This window comes from Lagenorhynchus albirostris, chromosome 17 (assembly GCF_949774975.1).
Source record: "Lagenorhynchus albirostris chromosome 17, mLagAlb1.1, whole genome shotgun sequence".
NCBI lineage: Eukaryota > Metazoa > Chordata > Mammalia > Artiodactyla > Delphinidae > Lagenorhynchus > Lagenorhynchus albirostris.
Window position 1 is genome coordinate 11,118,203 of NC_083111.1, and position 16,651 is coordinate 11,134,853.

At 39.8% G+C, this 16,651-nt stretch overlaps 2 protein-coding genes across 3 annotated transcripts in view; one reads left to right on the forward strand and one right to left on the reverse strand.

Annotated features, from left to right (window-relative positions):
- Window positions 1–8,500, reverse strand: part of ARMC1 (armadillo repeat containing 1) — a 34,900-nt gene extending 26,400 nt beyond the window's left edge. Inside the window, exons 1-2 of the mRNA XM_060128073.1 lie at window positions 8,310–8,500; window positions 4,684–4,904 (exon numbers count right to left, since the gene is read on the reverse strand). Coding sequence (XP_059984056.1) covers window positions 4,684–4,866 — 183 coding nt within the window. The 5' untranslated portion in view covers window positions 4,867–4,904; window positions 8,310–8,500. The remainder of the gene's footprint in view (window positions 1–4,683; window positions 4,905–8,309) is intronic.
- Window positions 8,501–9,321: 821 nt separating this feature from the next.
- Window positions 9,322–16,651, forward strand: part of MTFR1 (mitochondrial fission regulator 1) — an 86,016-nt gene continuing 78,686 nt past the window's right edge. Inside the window, exon 1 of one of the 2 annotated variants that reach the window (XM_060127619.1) lies at window positions 9,322–9,378. The gene's annotated coding sequence lies outside the window, so the exon portion shown is untranslated. The remainder of the gene's footprint in view (window positions 9,379–16,651) is intronic. The other variant, XM_060127622.1, reaches the window with a different exon arrangement.

Below are 16,651 nucleotides of genomic sequence, written 5' to 3' on the forward strand. Positions count from 1 at the left end.
TCCTTTATAAAAATCTGGTAAATGCAAGTAAAGTGGCTTCCTGAGTTCTGGAGCCATTCTAGTAAATTACTGAACTGAGGAGGAGGTCACTGGAACACCCAATTTATAGCTGCTCTGTTAGAAACATGGATGACCTGATACTTGCAACTGGCCTTTGAAGTGAAGGCAGTCTTGGGGAACTGAGTCTTAAACCTGGGGAATTTGATACCTAACTCTGAGTGGTTACTGTCAAAATTGCATTGTTGGTCACCCAGCTGGTGTCCACAGAGGACATTGGCTGGTGTCAGAAAATACCCCAGGCAGCTAGAATTTGCAGAGCAGAGTAACAGAGAGGAGGGATCAGCACAGCAAGACAGCTCCAGAGATCTACGGAGGGGTCCCCAAGAATCTATGGTTGAATGCTGACTTGCACATGCCTGGAGTAAAAGACCAAAGGGCCTGGGACTAAAACCACCAGAAAGTAGGGAAAACCACTCCTGGACCTCACACCGGGCTGAGAATAGTTTGTGACACCACCAGCCAGAAGTGAAAAGACCTCACAATGCAGGAGGAATCAGGGTGAATCCTCAGAAGAGCATCCCATTAGGAGTCTTGAAAGGATCAAACTGATCCCAAGTAACTTAAGGGCAACCAAGAACAAAGCTGAAGAATATTTATAGGGACACCAAAAACTCCAAAGCCCATACGATAAAATCTGCGATGTCTGGCATCTGATTAAAAACTACCAGACATGAAAAGCAGAAAAATATGACCTATAATCAAGGGGGAAAAAAAATCAATAGAAACAGACCAAAATATGACAGAGGCAAAATGAGAAATAAAAGCATTAAAACAGCTATTATAATTATGCTCCATATGCTCAAGGATGGGTAGAAACACCTAAGTATGGTGAGAAAAAAAATGGAAGATATTAAAAAGACCCAAATGTAACTTCCAGAGGACAAAACATAATGTCTAAAATGAAAACCACAGTGGATAGGATTAACAGCAGATTAGGCACTATAGAAAAAAACATCAGTGAGCTTTAAAATGCAGCAATAGAAACGATCCAAAGCGAAGGACTGCGAGAGAAAAGAAAAAGACTTAAAGAAAAAAAAAGGAACAGTGACCTGTGGGACCACATGAGGTATCTAAAACACATACAACTGGAATCCCACGAGAGGAGTGACAGGGAAGAGACAGAAAAAACTTGAAAGATCCAAGACCAGCAAATCCCAAGCAAAACAAGAACAAAACCAAAACGCAAAGAAAACCATCCATATTAAGCACATCATAATCATTTGCTGAAAACCATTGATAAAGTCACAAAAGAAGCCAGAAAAAGGCTTATATATTATATGGAGAGGAACAAAGGTAAGAATCACAGCAGTCTGCTCATTAGAAATAATTTGAGCCAGAAGATAAAACAACATCCACGGAACTTCCCTGGCAGTCCAGTGGTTAAGACTCTGCGCTTCCAACGCACAGGGCACAGGTTCGATCCCTGGTCGGGGAACCAAGATCCCACATGCCACTCGGTGTGGCCAGAAAAAAAAAGAAAAAAAAATGAAACATCTTGTAAAGCACCAGGGGGAAAAAGCCAAGAGCAAAACTGCATTACAGGGCTTCCCTGGTGGCGCAGTGGTTGAGAGTCCGCCTGCCGATGCAGGGGACATGGGTTCGTGCCCTGGTCTGGGAAGATCCCACATGCCGCGGAGCGGCTGGGCCCGTGAGCCACGGCCGCTGAGCCTGCGCGTCCGGAGCCTGTGCTCCGCAACGGGAGAGGCCGCAACAGTGAGAGGCCCGCGTACTGTAAAAAAATCAAAACAAAACAAAACTGCATTACAAAAAATGTTAAACTTATTCAGGCGGAAAATAAAAGACACCAGTAGAAATACAAATCTGTATTAAGAAATGAAGAAGGGCTTCCCTGGTGGCGCAGAGAGTCTGCCTGCCGATGCAGGGGACTCGGGTTCGTGCCCCGGTCCGGGAGGATCCCACATGCCGCGGAGCGGCTGGGTCCGTGAGCCATGGCCGCTGAGCCTGCGCGTCCAGAGCCTGTGCTCCGCAACGGGAGAGGCCACAACAGTGAGAGGCCCGCGTACCGCAAAAAAAAAAAAAAAAAAAAAAAAAAAGAAATGAAGAACACCAGAAATGGTAAATATGATGGTAAATATAAATACACTTGATTTTTAAATCTTTAATCTCTTTAAAATGCTTAGAGTAAGAGAAAAAAAATACTGTAGATTTTTTAAACATACACAGAAGTAAAATGTGTGACAAAAAATAGCACAAAGGATGGGAGAAGGAAATGGAAATATACGGTTGTATGATTCTCACATTATACATGAAGCAGACTGTAACAAGTTAAAGATGTATAATGTAAACCTAGAACAACCACTAAAAAAATTAAAAACAAAAAGGTATAGCTAATAAGTCAACAGTGAAGATAAAATGAAATTATGAGAACACCAACATATTCTTCAACCTCTCTGGGAACTCTGAGCCCCTGGCTCCCTCTACTCTCTCCTTACTAGGTCCCTCCATGACTTGACTTCTCTTCCTATTTAGCCCAGCACCTACAGTCTACTGTTTCAACTACTCTCTTGCCAAAATCCTAAACTTCCTTAATTACCAACTTGCCTGGCCAAGAATCAACCTCAAACAAATCCAACTATCTGGCTCTCAGGGCCTATGGCAGGCCTGAAGCAGGGTGAAAAAGGAGTTTCATAAGCTGTAAGCCTCATATCAATTCAGCGTTAGCAAACTAAGCAGTCCCTCAATGCTTGTGAATAATCTCACCATCGTCCTCAGTTAGCAACCTTTCCCATTTTCTGTACCAACTGTGAGAGCCTTCTCCTCAAACCTTTCCCACTTCAGCAGCCCCTTGCCTTCTGAATTTAAATAAGTTCAAGACTAGTCTATTTAAAATAAACAACCCCCTTCAACCCCAAGTCTCTGTCAAGAGACCAACACACTCCTCTCACCCTTATTCCAATTCTCATTGAAATAGGACCCAAACTAGGGGCCACGCAAATTTCCCCATTTGTTACTACTGTTCACTCATACCAATGTCTGTTTTGCCTAAATAAACGTCATTCTATGAAGGTAAAATAGGAAATCTGTATTATGTACTTTGATTTCTGAAAAGAAACAGCCTATATTATTTTTCTGTATGAACTTGTGAAATTACACTAAATGGGAATTGATCATGGGTCCTTAAGTAAAGGACAATGAGTTTAAAATTTTCTATGACAGTAATTTTCTTTTAAACTTTTTGCTGTGAAAATTTCAGAAGACACAAAAGTAGAGAAAATGTGTGGTGACCCCCATGTATCCATCATTCAGCTTCAACAATTATCATCCACTAGGCAATCCTGTTTCATCCATCTCCCCCGCCGCTAACCACACTGGAGCATTTTATAGCAAATCTCACAGAACATATAATTTCATTTGTAAATACTTCAGTATATCCCTAAGAAGTTAATGTTTTTTAAAAAATTAACTTAATGATAATACTATTATAATACCCTGCAAAAGCAATAAGTGGTTCTTTAATATTATCTACTGTCTTGTCCACATTCATTTCAAGTTATCTAAAAAATATGTTTATGGTTGATTTGTTCAAATTGGGATCCAAGTCAGGTCCACCTATTATACCTGGCTGATATGTCCCTTAAGTCTCTCTAAATCTGTAACAGTTACTGCTATGCCTTTCACACACCCCAACTGCCTTTTTAATGCAATTTATTGTTCACTGAACTGGATTATTTGTCTTCCAGAAATTTTCACATTCTGTATTTGCCTGATTGCTTTGTATTGTTCTTTATCATGTTTTTCTAGCCCCCACATTGCTCATAATATGGTAGTTCCTTGTGCATTATTAGCTGTGATCCTGTAGATTTTCTCTTTCCTGCTCCTTCCCATCTTGTATTAAAACAAGTGCCATATCCATCTACGAATGAACACATAAACAATCTGGCACACCTATATAAAGGAATGAAGGAACCATAAAAAGGAATGAAGTACTGATACATGCTACAATGTGGATGAACCTCGAAAACATTAGCTCAGTGAAAGAAACAAGTCACAAAGACCATATATTATATGCTTCCATGTATATAAATATATACAGGCGCTTTTGCTAGAGATACACGCAAATACAAAGAAACAGGAAGTCACGGCTGCTTCGGGGAAGAGAGCGGGGCTGAGAAACAATAAGAGCAGAGTTTCTTTCTGAGGTGATGAAAATGTTCTAGAATTGATGGTGGTGATGGCTGCACAACTCTGTGAATACACTAAAACCCATCGAATTGTACACTTTAGGTAAATTGCACGGTATGTGATTACATCTTAACAAAACTGTTACAAAAGAAAAACAAAACCGTAAGTGCCTCTTTGAGTGTCTTTCTGTACTGATATAATATAATCCTTAAGATTTCTTCTTAAGTGAAAAAAGGAAGTTGCAGAACATTCCATGCATGTAGTATGCTACCATTTGTGTCAAAGAATAAAAACAATATAGTATGCTACCATTTGTGTAAGAGGACTACACGTACATGTTTGCACATACAGAAATACATACAAACTTACTATTATTTGCTCTACACTTTTAACTTTTTACCATGTCATCTAATACTTTTTCAAATTCTCCTTAATTGCAAAATTGTAACACTGAGACTGAAATTACTAAAGGCAACTTACAAGCAGAGCCGAGTGGACGACAGGGGGGTTGGGATGGTCCATAAATAAAATAAGGCCGGGCAGACATCCCTGATCCTGGACAATGGCTCTACGGTTTAATGGATCTGCTGCTAGATCCCGGAGCTGGTTAACTACCGAGAGAGCATCAGGTTCTTCATTCATGGTGGAGGAGGACGAATTCATCTTCTATGCCATACACGTGAACAAAATCTTCTTAAATTCTGTAGAAATGGTTGGCAAAATTAGTTCTAGACTGGTGAGGTGTATTATGGCATTTGTTAAATAATCAGAATCACAGCACTTTCAGAAAGAAACAGATGAATCTAAATCACAAAAACTTAAGCATTTGGCAATTCCAGTCTGAGAACATAGAAAGCTAACTAACAACAACAAAAAATCAAGTTATTTATGTGTGCACAATGTTTAAAGAACACATGTCATCCTCATTATTCCAATAAACTTTTTAGCAATACATATTTTAACACCAAAGTCACAATAAACAAGGTCTTTACAGTTCAAACTTACAACCTTTGCTACACTTCTCAAACTGTAACACTGCCAGTGTTTTTTTCCTCTAGAACACTTCTGGAGCCTAAGACAAGTGTCTCCGAGAAAAGTGGCTGGCTGACAGCTTTTTTTCTAAATCATCTGTGAACAAAACCCAGTTTACTGGGTTTACAAAAGATAACATCCCTTAAGAAGAAGGAGGGAGTCAAAGAAGGTCATGAACAAAGAAGCCAAGAACGGGATCTTGCCCTGTGCCTCAGGCCAGTGGAGTCTGCGAGATCAGGGTGGATCTGAACCGAATCTAACCACACCTGTCCGTCCCTGAGTGGGCCAAACTCAGAAGAATGAAACAGATTTTGAGGTGAGGTAATTCATTTGGCAGATAAGGAAACAGTCACAGAGAAGTTAAATAATTTGCCCCAGGTGACAAAAGCCAGTTAGTATAGAACTGGGCTGAAAGCTTATTTATTATCTCCTAAACTGGTCAGCAGTCGTTCCACTTCCCATACCTTCCTTTTAAACTCAGCATACCTTTTTCCCACAAAAGTAAACAAGATATTTTAGAAAATGTAACATAATAAACATACAAGCGGAAATACAAAATAACAAGGAATAATTTTCACAGATGCAGAAAGTTAAAAATAGTAACTTCCATTAACCAAGTTACACAATATATTTCTTATTAGGAAGAATATAAAGGTGTTGGGGGAGGAATTCCCTAGCGGTCCAGTGGTTTAGACTCCGTGCTTCCACTGCAGGAGGCACGGGTTCGATTCCTAGTGGGGGAACTGAGATCCCCATGCCATGCGGCAGGGCCAAAAAAAAAAGAATATAAAGGTGTAAATACTTTCCACAAAGTAAAGAGTTAGTTTAATGCTAATTTCAAAAACCATGCCAACTGGGGGAGGTGGCCTGGGAAATTATTCTGTAACTCCAGACAGCCTACTAAAGTTATTTGGGCGGAAAAAGGTAATAAAGCTGAAATGGTCTTCCCATATATTGAAATATACAAAGATATAAAGAGTAGAGCAGTAGTACGGGGTGGGAGGTAGTTGAGACACACTTCTCCCAGGAAAGCTGTTTATACTGTCCATCTAAGAAAGCAGGCTCTACGTGAATCAGACCCTGGCTCCACCACTTGGTAAATGTGATTTTAGGCAGATCACCTAAACTCTTTGTCTCAGTTTCTACATCTGTAAAATGGGATTAGTCATAGCAGCTATCAAATGGTATACTGTCCAGATGAAATAACAATACACGTAAAAGGCTTAGGTGACACATTCTAAGTGCTCAATAAATAATGGTTGCAAGTTACATGGAGTCAAAAATCAATGAAAAATAGTAAGATTATTCAATAAAGGGTATTGGAATAACTTCTAAGCAATATAAAACCACTGCTAAGATCTTTAACTCGTAACACATGGGGGAAAAAATCGTATCCCAGATAAAATACTTTAAAAGTTAAATTTTTGAAGTTTTCAAGCAAGCATAAAATAAAGGACTCAAAGAAAACAAGGCTTCAACAGGACAGTATTTGGCAGATAATTTTCTCAAAATGAAAATATAGTTACTTCAGCAATTTTAAAAAGGATTTAACAAAAAAGCAATAGACTGAATACTGTACACAGAAATAAGACGGAAGGGTTTGCCTCTTAGGTGCTTCTATTATCAACATCCTGAATATTGCTGTTTACAAGCCAGCTTACGCATCATGAACTTTATGTCACCAGCACAAATCCTGTCAAAAATGAAAACTGCAGAACCAATCACTGGCCCAAAGGTCCAAGAACCAAGTCACATTTAAGAACCAAATACCCAGAGTAATGGCCTTTTGCTTACAACACTGGCCTTGAAACTGGAGCGCTCCATTCTCATCTAAGGAGTACTTAGAGAACCACTCAGTGGGAACGATTCTGAAAGTTATAGCCTTTCCTGCTCCTTTGAGATGAACAAAAGCCAAGAGTTAAAACTTCTAACCTTATCAGCCCATTCAGAAGGAGAGGGCTCAAATTAGGATCTGCCCAGGAAAATGTAGGGAATAACACAAGGTATACCTTTTACTTTCTCTTTTGTTTAGTTCAATTCGGGCAAACAAATCCTTATGACAATGGAACGCACCCCAAACTTTAACAGGCACTCTGATCACCTAAGGGATCTTATTTTAAAAAGCCAATTCTAATTCAGTAGGTGGGGTGAGGTCTGAGAGTCTGCATTTCCAACAAGCTCCCAGGTGAGATCTATGCTGCCAGAATGACGCTTTAAAAAGCTAGGAGTTAAGTGATAGATGGGAGGCACCTGTAATTAGGCAGCTGCCTGATTTTCTTTCAGCCAAGATGTACCATTCAACTCAAAGAATTATTTAGCTTTCATATACAGAGTTTAATATAAATACACAGAGCTACACAACCACAACTTAAATCCATATTCAGTTAAGCGACTTTTTTAGAAAATAACGTAAGCAGTGACATCAAATCTGGCTTGCCCTTTACTAGCAACTAACTCTTTGAGAAGTTGGGTTACCTCCTTTGAGTCTCAGCTTCCTCTCATAATAATCCTGAGTGGTTGTCAGGATCAAGCAAGAACTTCAGATGGTGCTAACAGTACCAGCAATTAGCAAACAAGAACGATACTTGATCCTGTGGGAACCTCTATTTGGCCATGTGTTGGGGTACACACATAAGTACACTACCACGAAAGGAGGTGCTGTAGGCACAAACGCCCCCAAGAACTGTTTTTAAAATACAGAGATGTGAACGCTGGTCTCGCTTGAATGAAGCCAAACCCAACCATGTCCTTCTGCTCTTAGTAGACACGCAGGAGCATAAAGCTAATAGAAAGTTACTAAACAACAACCTGGAGGAATGAAGAAGTGAGATGACACCCATTAATAATGTTAGGGTTTGTGAAAATCGGACGTGCAGGAGACGGGGAAGAAGTGAACAAAGCTAACATTTTCCCAGGACACGTGGGAGCAGAGCTTTAAAGCGCCTGGAGGGACGCACTGCCTCAAGGCAGGCAGCGCGCCCCGCCCAGGCCGACTGGCCGCCTGCGTGCAGGGGCCGCTTTCTGCGGCCTTCCCGGCTCCACCGCTTTGTCTGCCGTCGCTGGACCCTACTTACCGCTCCAGCGTTCTAGGAATCCGGAGACTGCCGCAGCATCAGGGCCACACCGACGGATAACGTAGAGGAACCCAGCAGGCGCGGAGCGAGTCCCTCCTTTCGCAGACGCGGCCTCGGCGATGACAAACGACCCTGCTGACTTTAGGAGCCATAAAAGCTAGGACGCTGGCAGGGAAAGGCTTTACGGACTCTCCCCCATGACTCAGCCACCTCGGCCGGTTCTGCCCTCCCATTGGCTAATACCATTCCACAGACTGTAAAACATCCAATCCGAGAAGGCCTTCTTAAACTAAAGCGTTCATTGGTGAACAAGGGACATGCCCGAAGCGTTGAACAGGAGGGTCTAGGGAGAACCCGGGAAGAGTGAATTGGACCAAACGACTCTCCGTCCATTAAGCGCTAAGCAATGAAACGTGGTTCCCCCTGAGAAACCGCCGCGCTTTCCGGACTACAATTCCCAGCGCTCCTGCGGTAGAGGAACCTGTCCCCTCCGGCCTTCAGAAATTCAAATTGAACATAACTTCTTCAGCAACTCTTTCAGTTCCAGTAGGGCAGCTTTGTAATATTTCCCTGGCTTCTGTGAGTCTTAATTCAGAATCTTTTCAAATTTTTTTCTTTTTACTGAGGACAGTAGCACTGTCTTCGTAGAAGCGCGAAGGTAGCAAAGTACAGTTTTTTGTTTCTTTTAAATAGAAACTTCTTTTTGGAACTTTTTTTTTTTTGTAAGGAAAAAGAGCCTTATGATCAGGGAATTTTCTCAAATTCGTGAAGAAGTATTTTTAAAACATTGTCTTCTATTTAGTTTATCAAAGTAAGGTTTAAATTCTTGTTCTATTCATGGCAGTCACTGAAGTTTTTGTTCTGTTTAGGTATAGGTTTTATATTCTTTAATATATCTCTAAATGTAAGTATAATTTAAATCCCACAGGCCAGTCTGATTATAATGCTTCCGTTGCACTCAATAACCTTACTGAAAAAATTCTGAATTCTCTTTCACAGTTTGATTCTGCCACGTACCTCCCATATTAAAGTCCGAAGGAATTTGAGAGGCCTCTAATGGAGAAAGAGTGTGAGTGAGTATAAATATCCCCGGCTGTACAGTAGTCTCTCCTAATGTTTCTCCAATACTTTGATTCGTCTGTAAGTGAATTTAAAAACCAAACGGTTACTTCAGCCCAAATTCCTTTGCCTTCACTTGTTCTCCGTTATCCTTCTCTTCCTCCTAATAAGCTCAAGCAAAAAGGGGCAACGTTGAGTAGAAAAGATCTCTTTCACACCGTTTGACCTATAGCAAAAACACATCTGGCTGGTTTCTACTTTCCAAAGTCACAAGGGAGAGTGGTAGTAAGTGAATACTGAATCTAAAATAAAAAGAAGAGGGATGGTGCATGATGTCCAGTGATAGAAGCACCAGCCTCATTTGTAAAAATCAGCCAGACCAATTAACTGCTGTAACTGAAAAAAAAAAAAAGAAAGAAAGAAAGAAAGAAAGAAATAGGAAAAAAGGAATCGTAAATGAAGAAAACTGTAAAAAATATAACAAGTACAAAGGGCAGAGTCAGGTTAAACATAGCCCACTTGACTGAGTAAATTAAACTTTGTTCAGTATTGTTATCAAAAACAATAACCCAGGGAAATAAACTTGCTATTTTTGCTGAGGTTAATTTGTATATTAGAAAAGGAAAAGCCGTTTGGGGTTTTCCCAACTAATTATTGATATAGGTTTTTGGCACCAGTCAGAATATATGTTCAATAGAGTTTTTGACTTTTAGAAGTTCACAATCTAAAGTTAAATATAGTCACACTTCCACATATATACAATGGAATATTACTCAGCCATAAAATAAAGAATGAAATAATACCATTTGCAGCAACATGGGTGGACCTGGAGATTACCAAACTAAGTGAAGTAAGTCAGAGAAAGACAAGTATCATGATATTGCTTATATACAGAATCTAAAAAAAAAACAAAAGACAAATGAACTTTTTTACAAAACAGAAACAAGACTCACAGACTTAGAGAATGAACTTATGGTTACCAGGGTGGAAGGGTGGGGGGAAGGGGTAGATTGGGAGTTTGGGATAGACATATCACATTGCTATACTTCAAATAGATAACCAGGGACTTCCCTGGTGGTGCAGTGGTTAAGAATCCACCTGCCAATGCAGGGGACATGGGTTCGAGCCCTGGTCTGGGAAGATCCCACATGCTGCGGAGCAACTAAGCCCATGCACCACAACTACAGAGCCAGCACTCTAGAGCCCATGAGCCACAACTATTGAGCGCACGTGCCACAACTACTGAAGCCCACACACTTAGAGCCCGTGCTCCACAGCAAGAGAAGCCACTGCAATGAGAAGCCCGTGCACCACAACAAAGACCCAACGCAGCCAAAATAAAATAAATAAATTTATTTTTTTTAATTTTAAAAAATAGATAACCAACAAGGACCTACTGTAAAAAAAAATAAAAATATAAAATAATAAAAAAGTAAAAAAATAAACATTTGTAGCTGGAAATAAATAAATATAGTCACACTTCTGACTTTACAGTATCAAAAAGACCAATTCTTCCTAGCAAACTGCCATTACAGAGAGTAGGTGACTGACATTAAAAAGCAGGGAGGGCTTCCCTGGTGGCGCAGTGGTTGAGAGTCCACCTGCCGATGCAGGGGACGCGGGTTCGTGCCCCAGTCTGGGAGGAGCCCGCGTGTCGCGGAGTGGCTGGGCCCGTGAGCCATGGCCGCTGAGCCTGAACATCCGGAGCCTGTGCTGCGCAACGGGAGAGGCCACAACAGTGAGAGGCCCGCGTACCGGAAAAAAAAAAAAAAAGCAGGGAATGTTAGGGAAGGTGGGAGGGAGGGAGACGCAAGAGGGAAGAGATATGGGAACATATGTATATGTATAACTGATTCACTTTGTTATAAAGCAGAAACTAACACACCATTGTAAAGCAATTATACTCCAATAAAGATGTAAAAAAAAAAAAGCAGGGAATGTATTCACAAAAAATAATTACCAGTTTCATAAGCACTATGGATTGTAAGCCACAGGAAAGTCTTTTAAGGTTTTAAGAATTTATATCCCCATATTAAAAATGTATGAACTCAAAACCAGTGAAGTTATACTACCTGCCATTGTGAGTCATTGCTTGTGTTTAACCTCAGGCAGGACACAGCTGGAATGTCAAGTTTCTCAATGGCTGTGTTGCTTAAGACACATGAACCACCTAATGGCAGTTTTATTAATTCAATTATTTAACAAACATTTTTGGAACACATACAATGTGCTAGAGACAGTCTTAGCAATGGGTTCAAAGATGAGGAAGAATATAATCACTGCCCTCAAAGAGCTCATGGTCTAGTGCAGTGGTTTCCAAAACTTTTTGATCAAGCATCCCTTTCAGCTTAAAAAAATTTTTCTGAGCACATAGCTCTGATATGTATATGTATTTATTTATTCACAGATGCTATACATCTACTGATGTAGACTTTAAAATATGTCAAAATAGAAAATTTTAAAGGATGAGAAATAATTATAAATAGAAGCACTGAATATAAAATTGTATCCATTATTACCTCATTTACCAAAATATTAAATTCCAGATGGATTAAACACTCAAACGTAAAAAATAAAATATTAAAAATCCTTTAGGGGGGCTTCCCTGGTGGTGCAGTGGTTGAGAGTCTGCCTGCCGAGGCAGGGGACGCGGGTTCGTGCCCTGGTCTGGGAGGATCCCACATGCCACAGAACGGCTGGGCCCTTGAGCCATGGCCGCTGAGCCTGCGCGTCTGGAGCCTGTGCTCCGTAACGGCAGAGGCCACAGCAGTGAGAGGCCCGCGTACCGCAAAAAAAAAAAAAAAAAAAAAAAAAATCCTTTAGGAAAATTTTGGAGACTACAGCAAAGAAGTAGGGGAGACCTTAAACGAAAGTGGGAACCAAGAAATTTTTATAAAAAAGAAGAAATGGTCATATTTGACTTGTTTTAAAAAAACATTTTTTTTGGTATGGAAAAAAGATACATAAGCAATGTCAATGATAATAGATTTGGGGGTAAATTTGCAACTCGGTGGGCAGATAGTAACATTCAAAAATTGATTACAAATTGGAAGTTCCCTGGCTGTCCAGTGGTTAGGACTTGGTGCTTTCACTGCCGTGGCCCAGGTTCACTCCCTGGTCGGGGAACTAAGATCCCACAAGACACTGGGCCAAAAAAAAAAAAATTGATTACAAGTTGTCAAGAAGGGTGTAAATAACCCTATGGAAATTGGGTTAAGAATATAAATTGGTATTTAATCAAGAGAAAATCCATATGGCCAAAAAACAAGAAAAGACATTTAAATTCACTTGTAATAAGGGAATGCAAATTAATATAACAATGGGAATAATCACTTGACGCTGATCAGACTAACAAAAATCAAAATGACACAAATTTGCTGGTGGGGATACTGGGTAGGAAGAGGACTCTCAGGTAATGCTGTGAAAATGTAAAATATTACAGCGTTTTAGAATGCAATCTAGAAAAATCTATTATTAAAAATAATTCATATTTGATACAGCAATTCATTTCTCAAGAATCTAAACCACAGAAACAAAAAGCACCGGTATATAAAGACAGTAAGGACAAAGATGTTTATTGCAGCATTGTTCATGTTGGAACAACAACAAAAAAAAACCCTGAAAACGCCAACAACATCCAACATCAAATGAATGCATATCAATAGTGGAATGTTTTAGTAAATGATGGTATAGCTAAAAAATGTGGACCATTATGAAAACTATATTAGAAAGTCATTAAGAAAAGGAAATTAGAGCTCTAGGAAGAGACACAATGTTTAGTGATAAAAGTAAGATGCTTAAAATTATATGTCGTATGATCTGATTTTTGAAAACAATAACAAATATCCTACACATATTTATATATCTTCACATGTTATTGTGTGAGCATGGAAAATATATATAGAGATATAATCTAGGTTTTCATCATATATTACATGAATAAATAGCGTAGGATCTGGGGGACTAGGAGCCCACCACACCAAGAAAAGCCAAAAATAAAGTAACTTTGGGAATTCCCTGGAGGTTCAGTGGTTAGGACTCTGCGCTTTCACTGTAGGGGGCCCGAGTTAGATCCCTGGTCCTAGGAAAATAGGTTCCCACAAGCCACGCGACATGGCCAAAAAATTTAAAAATAATAAGGTAACTTTACTAGGGGGTTGTAAATGTAGTTTTATATATAATGCATAAATTTGCATTAAGTAAAATCATATATGTAATAAAGTGTATCTATGTGTTAGGTTAAAAGGCAAAAGGGTATTTAGCAGTTCCAAGGAGCTATTGTACTTTTGTAAGTATGAGAGTGACAAAATGGGGGTCACCAAACAGTCTGAGGAAGATACATAGGAGGCGGGAGGCTGGTGGGGCAACCAGTGAGCCCTACTTAGTGCCTCAGTGTCTGTAGGACCTAATTCAAAAAAGCTACATGGTGCCGTATGGTTCAGACAAATCTGAGTTTGACTACTTGCTGGTTGTATGACTTTGTACTAGTAGTCACTTTGCTGCTGAGGACCTCACTCTCTTCTAAAAAACAGAGATCATGGCACCTGCCTTCCAAGATTGCTGTGGAAATTAGTTAAAATAGTGTAAGTGAGAGCACCCAGACCAGTATCTAGAAGATGTTCCATAAATGTACATTTAGTCCCATGTCTCTCTGTAAAAAATCTGCTATCTAGAAAAGATCTGATAAAAGCTAATTTATAATGATAAAATTCAAGAGTGCTTGAATACTGGGGGGAAAAAAAAGAAATGTCACTGGTTACCTTTAGAGAATTTGAAGGAACCAACTCATTTTTCTGAAAACTGCTAAATAAAGAGAGAATCAAACCAAGCATTAAATTTGCCTTTCTTAAATGTACTACACTTCAGTGTAACAAAATTGTTGACATGAGATTATTCTGAAAACTGGTAGCTATTAAGAAATAAGCATCAACCTGCTTTCCTTTACAAACATGCCTCAAGGTAACCAATTAGCTAACAAATGAAAAGGGATGATAACACATCCCTTTGTGTTACTGTTTTGCAAACCATAATCAGATCAGGGATCTAGGCAGTGATCATCAATAGCTGTTAATGTTAACAAAAAGAAGCACGTGAACATTATGTAGCTTCTGATGTAAGAATACACCACCACATATGAAGTATTCTTGCCAAAAAATTGAGCCTAAATCAGATCAAGCCTTTATATCTAATCAGCAGTTTACAGAAAATAAAAGGAGACAAAGGAATTGTTAAATGTCGCCATAGGAATGCAATCAGCAGAGTCGTGAATGTGGGAAATTTCTATGGGACAAAATTCTCAGTTTCTTCACTAAAACAAAACAAGAAATAGTGGGGTGGGGGGGGCGTGCTATGTGGATTAAAACATTTCAGAGACTATCCACAAAATGTAATGCGTGGCTTTGTTTAACATTCCAATTCAAAGAAACCAACAATAAAAAAAATAAAAAATAAATGAGACAACCAGGTAAATGTACACACTGAATTGATGACATTAAGAAATAATTATTAATGTTTCAAGCCTGATAATAGTATAGATATGTTTTTCAAAAGACTCCTTCCTGGCTCTTTCGCTGCCAGGGGCCCAGGTTCAACCCCTGGTCAGGGAACTAAGATTCCGCAAGCCACATGGCGTGGCCAAAAAATAAAAATAAAAAACAAACAAAAATAAAATAAAAAGACTCCTTATCTTTTAGGGATACACACAGAAATATTTATGTTTGAAATGACATGCCTGAGATTAGCTTCAAGAGAATCAAAGAGTTTGCTTGTATGAGGCCTTGTGGTTTATTCCCTGGCATCACCTCTAAACAAGAAACAACAAAAAGAGTCAAAGAGGCCAAGAAAGAGCATAGGTGAAACCCGTAGGAATAGGTGGCTGGTTGTTGAAGCTGTGTGATGGATATATGAGGATTCATTGTACTGTGCTTTTTACTTTTGTGTACGTTTAACATTTTCCAGAATTACAATTTTTTTTAAATAAATTTATTTATTTATTTTTGGCTGCGTTGGGTCTTCGTTTCTGTGCGTGGGCTTTCTCTAGTTGCAGTGGGCAGGGGCTACTCTTTGTTGCGGTGCACGGGCTTCTCATTGCAGTGGCTTCTCTTGTTGTGGAGCACAGGCTCTAGGTGCACGGGCTTCAGTAGTTGTGGCATATGGGCTTCAGTAGTTGTGGCTTGTGGGCTCTAGAGCGCAGGCTCTGTAGTTGTGGCACACAGGCTTAGTTGCTCTGCAGCATGTGGGATCTTCCCGGACCAGGGCTCGAACCCGTGTCCCCTGCATTGGCAGGTGGATTCTTAACCACTGCCCCACCAGGGAAGTCCTTGCAGGCGGATTCTTAACCACTGCGCCACCAGAGAAGTCCCCAGAATCACAGTTTTAAAAACAAAACCATTTAAAAACATAAATAAGAGCTCTGTGGGTCAGTGTCTATCCCAAAATCTGGTTTACAGAAGGAAATATCACAATCTCTGGAACGCAGTGACCTTTTGACCTATTTGGATATACCTTTAAGGATTTACTGTACATCAGATCACTTTGTACACTGATCTGAGAAAAACAGTTTCAAGGCTTAGAATTACCAAATTTATCCAATAGTACATGATTAAATCACAATAGCTTAACAAATTCTTCATTGGACACCGTGGTAAAACACATTCGTTTATACTGAGATTTACATGACTGAAGCAGATTTAAACATTATTCTTTCTTAATACCTGCCTTGAAGCCAATAGCCCTGAACTATTAGGCATTAACCGGCATCTTCTGACTGTCCCCTAATGTGAGATCATGTTGGCCCACCAGTTAGCTCTGACCAGTAGTCCTGCAGCTTCATCTCTCCTAGACACATCCAGCCTCCCTTTGTCTTAAAGTGTCCCTCACATGTGTACTTCACTGTCCTACCCAGTGGTCTTTTACTAGCTAGGTTTTCCTAGATTCTAACTCAGGACCTCTTGAGGCCCATTTCAGTGTGATATATTTTTTATAGACAGGCAATCAGAGCTGTCAAAAAATCAGAACTAGAGAAAGGGTCTCGATTTCCAAGGAAAGTATTGTGTAAGGCTTGCAGCTTATTCAACCTGTCTCACCAAATAGGGCTGTCCTTAAACCTAATACGAGAAACAGACTGATGGACATATTTGGACATTTGTCTGTCCCTTACTTTACTAATATCAGGGTCACAATCATATGAACTGACTGTTTGTCCTTCGTGGTTATTATTAATTGGGCCCTTGTGATAAGGCATGCATTGCCCTTAGTATTTTATAAATGTTACACAATCAGTC